General features: G+C 32.1%; 1 protein-coding gene across 1 annotated transcript; it reads left to right on the top strand.

Annotated features, from left to right (window-relative positions):
• Positions 1-5,780: 5,780 nt before the first annotated feature.
• On the top strand, positions 5,781-6,609 carry LOC139889543 (uncharacterized). The gene is made up of 2 exons (XM_071872490.1): positions 5,781-6,027; positions 6,251-6,609. Exons 1-2 carry the CDS (start codon positions 5,781-5,783, stop codon positions 6,607-6,609), a joined length of 606 nt encoding a protein of 201 aa, XP_071728591.1.
• The last annotated feature ends 909 nt before the right edge of the window (positions 6,610-7,518 follow it).

The following is a 7,518-nucleotide window of genomic DNA, read 5'->3' as shown; positions in this document are numbered from 1 at the left end:
GACCTCACACTTCGCCGCGCTATGACCATTTCTTTTACACTTGTTGCAAAATTTGGTACAGAACCCTGAGTGATGCTTTTCACACCTTTGGCATAGTTGCTTCTGATTGTTGTTGTTGTTGCGGTTATTATTGTTGTTGGGATGATTGTTGTAGTTGCTGTTGTTGTTGTTGTTGTTGTTGTTGGGCCGTTTGTTGTAGTTGCGATTGATGTTGCGATTATTGGGATAGTTGTTGCGATTATTGTTGTAATTGCTTTTGTTGTTGTATTGGTGATTCTTATTACCGTTTTCCTCCCACTTTCTTTTGACTTGCTTCACATTGGCCTCTTCAGCAGTCTGTTCTTTAATTCTTTCTTCAATCTGGTTCACTAGTTTGTGAGCCATTCTACATGCCTGTTGTATGGAGGCGAGCTCGTGTGAACTTATATCTTCTTGGATTCTTTCCGGTAATCCTTTCACAAACGCGTCGATCTTCTCTTCCTTATCTTCGAACGCTCCCGGACACAATAGGCACAATTATGTGAATCGTCTTTCGTACGTGGTAATATCAAATCCTTGGGTTCGTAACCCTCTAAGTTCTGTCTTGAGCTTATTGACCTCGGTTCTGGGACGGTACTTCTCGTTCATCAAGTGCTTGAATGCTGACCACGGTAGTGCGTACGCATCATCTTGTCCCACTTGCTCTAGATAAGTATTCCACCATGTTAACGCAGAACCTGTGAAGGTATGCGTAGCATACTTCACTTTGTCCTCTTCAGTACACTTACTTATGGCAAACACCGATTCGACCTTCTCGGTCCACCGTTTCAATCCGATCGGTCCTTCGGTTCCATCAAATTCCAAAGGTTTGCAGGCAGTGAATTCTTTGTAGGTGCATCCTACACGATTTCATGTACTGCTAGATCCAAGGTTATTGTTGGTATGTAGCGCAGCCTGTACTGCGGCTATGTTTGAAGCTAGAAAAGTACGGAATTCCTCTTCATTCATATTCACGGTATGTCGAGTAGTCGGTGCCATTTCCTTCAAAATAGTCAAATGGAACAAGTTAATCATACAGAATATTAAGAGTAGTTAATAGTATTTCGTAGCATAATATGAACTCATTTATAAAAGCTTTTTCTTCATATTAGCGTTTTATAAGTTTAAATTCGGGTAGTACCTACCCGTTAAGTTCATACTTAGTAGCTAATATACAATTCAACTACTACAATTCTATATGAAAAACTGATTATAATAATATTTCGCGTTCAAACTTTTATACAATATTTTACAAACTTACAATACCGCTTATTTTACATAAAGCATGAAATATAGCACACAATAACTTTGATACAAGATAGTTGTGAAGATAATTCTAGCTAGTACACAAGTCGTTCAGCAAAGGCAATAAAGACACGTAATTCATACGCCCAGAAACAAGTCATGCATTCTGGTTTTACTAGGACTACTTTCCATCCTTGGTCTTGTGAAACATAACCGTTATGGCCGTTGATAAGACAGCGTGTTGTAACGTCGTCAAAGGGACGAGGGTTATGTAATGACCAACAGTCTCGTAATAACCTAAAAACCTCATTTCTTACCCCAATTACCGACTCCGTCACTAACCTATAACAATATATACATATATATCAAAGTATGTTCAAAATATATTTACAACACTTTTAATATATTTTGATGTTTTAAGTTTATTAAGTCAGCTGTCCTCGTTAGTAACCTACAACTAGTTGTCCACAGTTAGATGTACATAAATAAATCGATAAATATTATCTTGAATTAATCCACGACCCAGTGTATACGTATCTCAGTATTGATCACAACTCAAACTATATATATTTTGGAATCAACCTCAACCCTGTATAGCTAACTCCAACATTTACATATAGAGTGTCTATGGTTGTTTCGAAATATATATAGATGTGTCGACATGATAGGTCGAAACATTGTATACGTGTCTATGGTATCTCAAGATTACATAATATACAATACAAGTTGATTAAGTTATGGTTGGAATAGTTTTGTTACCAATTTTCACGTAGCTAAAATGAGAAAAATTATCCAATCTTGTTTTACCCATAACTTCTTCATTTTAAATCCGTTTTGAGTGAATCAAATTTCTATGGTTTCATATTGAACTCTATTTTATGAATCTAAACATAAAAAGTATAGGTTTATAGTCGGAAAAATAAGTTACAAGTCATTTTTGTAAAGGTAGTCATTTCAGTCGAAAGAACGACGTCTAGATGACCATTTTAGAAAATATACTTTCACTTTGAGTTTAACCATAATTTTTGGATATAGTTTCATGTTCATAATAAAAATCATTTTCCCAGAATAACAACTTTTAAATCAAAATTTATCATAGTTTTTAATTAACTAACCCAAAACAGCCCGCGGTGTTACTACGACGGCGTAAATCCGGTTTTACGGTGTTTTTCGTGTTTCCAGGTTTTAAATCATTAAGTTAGCATATCATATAGATATAGAACATGTGTTTAGTTGATTTCAAAAGTGTATTTAGAAGGATTAACTTTATTTGCGAACAAGTTTAGAATTAACTAAACTATGTTCTAGTGATTACTAGTTTACCACTTCGAATATGATAGCTTTTTATGTATGAATCGAATGATGTTATGAACATCATTACTACCTTAAGTTCCTTGTATAAACCTACTAGAAAAGAGAAAAATGGATCTAGCTTCAATGGATCCTTGGATGGCTTGAAGTTCTTGAAGCAGAATTATGACACGAAAACAAGTTCAAGTAAGATCATCACTTGAAATAAGATTGTTATAGTTATAGAAATTGAACCAAAGTTTGAATATGATTATTAACTTGTATTAGAATGATAACCTACTGTAAGAAACAAAGATTTCTTGAGGTTGGATGATCACCTTACAAGATTGGAAGTGAGCTAGCAAACTTGAAAGTATTCTTGATTTTATGTAACTAGAACTTGTAGAATTTATGAAAAACACTTAGAACTTGAAGTTAGAACCTGAGAGAGATCAATTAGATGAAGAAAATTGAAGAATGAAAGTGTTTGTAGGTGTTTTTGGTCGTTGGTGTATGGATTAGATATAAAGGATATGTAATTTTGTTTTCATGTAAATAAGTCATGAATGATTACTCATATTTTTGTAATTTTATGAGATATTTCATGCTAGTTGCCAAATGATGGTTCCCACATGTGTTAGGTGACTCACATGGGCTGCTAAGAGCTGATCATTGGAGTATATATACCAATAGTACATACATCTAAAAGCTGTGTATTGTACGAGTACAAATACGGGTGCATACGAGTAGAATTGTTGATGAAACTCAACGAGGATGTAATTGTAAGCATTTTTGTTAAGTAGAAGTATTTTGATAAGTGTCTTGAAGTCTTTCAAAAGTGTATGAATACATATTAAAATACTACAAGTATATACATTTTAACTGAGTCGTTAAGTCATCGTTAGTCGTTACATGTAAGTGTTGTTTTGAGACCTTTAGGTTAACGATCTTGTTAAATGTTGTTAACCCAAAGTTTATAATATCAAATGAGATTTTAAATTATTATATTATCATGATATTATGATATATTAATATATCTTAATATGATATATACATTTAAATGTCGTTACAACGATAATCGTTACATATATGTCTCGTTTCGAAATCCTTAAGTTAGTAGTCTTGTTTTTACTTATGTAGTTCATTGTTAATACACTTAATGATATATTTAATTATCATATTATCATGTTATATATCATATAACAATGTATTAATATGCTTCATATATATTTAGTAAGACGTGGTTATAACGATAATCGTTATATGTATCTTATCGAGTTTCATACGTCAATAGTCTCCTTTTTAAGTATATAACATATTGTTACTATTTTTAATGAGATACTTGATGATCATTATATCATATTAAACATATATATTTATTCATTTATGTATCATCATGTCATATACAACTTATAGCATTCGTGAATCATTGGTCAAACTGGGTAATCAGACGTTTACAAAATTTCCGTTTCAATTAACCAAGTCTTAACAAGTTTGATTGCTTAACATGTTGGAAACATTTAATCATGTAAATATAGTTTTCATTAAACATATAATCATAGAAAGGTTCGGAAAAGTTCGGGTCACTACATGGACTAAATTAACTGTTTTACCCGATGAAAGAAAAGAAAAGATGGATCTACACGATGAATCAATTCCATCATTAAAAGGAATTAAAGTCTTCCGAAAAAGACACGCGCTTCTTGATTTAGGTCAGGAAGTTGTCGTCCAGACCAGTTGTAGAGTCTACGAAAAACCTTGAAAAGTTTTCTTAAAAATCAGCTGGAAATTCACGGACCTCAACATCAAAAAGGGTCGCCAAGTGGTCAGACTTATCCTAACCATGAGAGGATCTGTCTCATAAAATGGGGAGGGCACCGTGCAAATTAGCTTGATAAGACTAATGAATTAGACCCCCAGAAAGGATAATCTCCTTAAAGATTAAAAATCAGCTTTTAAGCCTGATATTACTCAATCCTTGAGATTGACTTTAAAGATTGAGAATTACAAACTCATGGAATTCAATGATATCTAAACTCGAGCTTGAACGAGAAAATATTTTGATCAAAATTAAAACCGATTTGTTTTCTGAAAACCTATTTTCAATGCGTTCATTACCATTGAACGTAAAATCCAAAGAGTTCATCGGAATTCATTAGGTCACCTGAACCAAATCGGGTGTCAATCGTAAGAACGGTGGTTGCATAGCATGGTCGAAGACAGGACCTTGTGCCAGACCAAAAAACTAGAGGGTGATCTTTACTATTTCTCCTACAAAGGATAGTAATTGCATCCGACACGTTATAGACCATGAACATCTGCATGTCATTAGACAATGCCTTAACAGTTGCTTGTTCAACGCTTTCCTTTACAACTGGACGATAGTTTACTGAAAGGTAATATACGGAGCAAGTAAACTGGACGTGTGCTTTCCTAATACAAGGTTAGCAAGTGGGTGACACAAAATCACAAGTTTTGAGCTAAAATTTTAAAATCTGAAACGCACAAAACCCACAAAAAAAAATATTTTGCAAACACCGGTGAAGGGTTATTTCGAAAAACTTATCTAGGGTAAAAGCTAGAATGAATTTTCAAAAGATCAAATGTTTTCATAAAGATCCAATTTCCTTAAAGGATCTAAATTTTTAATAGTCATGTAGGACTGTAAACCACATCGTTACTATCATTGTTTATACCGCCGTATCAAAATCACTGATGTATAAAGTGTGAGAATAAAAAAAAGTGATTCGAGTGAAGTGTGATTTAATTTCAAGTTCTGTATTGCTTGAGGACAAGCAACGCTCAAGTGTGGGGATATTTGATAGTGCTCCAAATGAACATATATTTAGGCACAATATCCTTCCAATATGTAAAGCTTTTAGTTGCAATTGTTCTATTTTTATGTAATATTCATTAAAATAAATAAGTGCGAAGACAAAAGAAGAAAACGACGATTTAAAGACGCAAATGACCAAAAAGCTCAAATGAACAAGATATAATTCAAGTGGTTCCATTTATTGATAAGGAACGTCTAAAAATGACAAGAGTACGAGCCGCAGAACGCAAAGTACACGATATCTACGCGTACGAAAGGACGTTCGAAAATAACCGAGCATCAACGCGCGAGTCAACGGAGCTAAAATTACAAGTCAACTATGCACAAGAATATAATATAATATATATATATAATTAGGAGGGCAAAACTTATTATTTGGGATGAGGCCCCGATGGTTAACCGGATATTCGTTGAAGCAATGGATTGTTCTATGCGTGATATATGTCGTCAAGACAATCCTGATAGCATGGATACTCTGTTTTGGGGTAAAATAGTTGTGTTTGGTGGTAATTTTAGACAAATATTACCTGTTATTCAAAAAGGTAAAATAGAAGATATAGTAGCTGCATCTCTAAATTCTTCCTATTTGTGGGATCATGTTACTATTTTAAAACTTACAGTTAACATGAGATTATGTGGTATTCAAACGACTTTGACTGATGTCGATACTAGAAATTTTGCTCAATAGATAACATAGGCAACGGTAATGTTGGTGAATCTGAAGACGGAGTTTTTGATATTGAAATTCCACAAGATTTTTTGATAACAGATGTGGATGATCTAATTGCTTCTATCATCTCAACTATTTATCCAGATTATCTTCTTAATCTTGGCAATCCAGAATATTATATTTGAGCTCAGACAGTATATGTGCGTCACGGAGAGACGCTGACTTTAATACTGAACTGTACACTACCGATTTCCCAAATAGTATTGAAGTTGTTGGCTTACCAAAGCACAATCTAAGGCTCAAAGTTGGTGTACCAGTTATGTTACTTCGAAATATTGATCAGGCAGGAGGTTTGTGTAACGGTACACCTTTACAAATTGTTTACTTAGTGAAAAAAATCATCAAAGCAAAAAATTTTAACCAAGTCAAACGTGGGGAAGATAACAGCTTTATCACGTATGCTTATCGTACCGCCGTACAAGAGAATACCTTTCAGATTCCAAAGAAGATAATATCTATTGTCGGTGTGCTTTGCAATGACAATCAATAAAAGTCAAGAAAAATCACTATCGCGTGTCGGTTTATTTCTTTCAAAACCGGTCTTTAGTCATGGACAACTATACGTTGCACTATCTCGGGTTACTAATCGACAAGGAATAAAGATATTAATCCTAGACAAGGATAACAAACTATCCAACACAACAAAAAATGTTGTATACAAATAAGTCTTGCAACACTTATAGACTTAATTGAAAAATGTTTAAATAATTTTCATTTGTATGATATCTATGAACTATTATGTATGTTAAATGTTATGTTTTGTAAATATTTGAAGTATGTTTCATTATTATGAGATCCATAAAGTATAATCTATTTTTTAAATATGTTTCATTCTTATCAGATATAAGATTCATAATCGATTTTTTAATGTTATGTTATTAATATTATACATACGCAATCTTTGCAATAATATTAAAATCGTCGTGCAACGCACGGGCTCCTTACCTAGTATGTATATATATGTGTATATATATCTATATGTATATATATATGTATATACATATATGTGTATATATATATGTGTGTATATATATGTGTACATATATATATATATATGTGTATATATATATATATATATATATATATGTATACATGTATATATACATATATACATATATATATGTACATGTATATGTACATATATATATATGTATGTATATATATATATATATATATATATATATATGTGTGTGTGTATGTGTGTGTGTATATATATATATAAGTATATATATGTATATATATACATATATATGTATACATGTATATATATATATACATATATACATATATATGTACATATATATATACATATGTATATATATATATGTATATATATCTATATATATGTATACATATATATATATGTATATGTACGTATATATATATGTACGTATATATA

This window comes from Rutidosis leptorrhynchoides, chromosome 2 (assembly GCF_046630445.1).
Source record: "Rutidosis leptorrhynchoides isolate AG116_Rl617_1_P2 chromosome 2, CSIRO_AGI_Rlap_v1, whole genome shotgun sequence".
Lineage (NCBI taxonomy): Eukaryota > Viridiplantae > Streptophyta > Magnoliopsida > Asterales > Asteraceae > Rutidosis > Rutidosis leptorrhynchoides.
Note: the sequence above shows the minus strand (reverse complement) of the source record. Positions and strands in the feature narration are given on the sequence as shown.

Bases quoted from the DNA above. Each gene is read 5' to 3' on its own strand.
- LOC139889543 (XM_071872490.1), top strand. From the start codon at position 5,781: ATGGTTAACCGGATATTCGTTGAAGCAATGGATTGTTCTATGCGTGAT. The intron at 6,028-6,250 runs GTATTCAAACGA...ATTTGAGCTCAG, and splicing joins AGTTAACATGAGATTATGTG to ACAGTATATGTGCGTCACGG.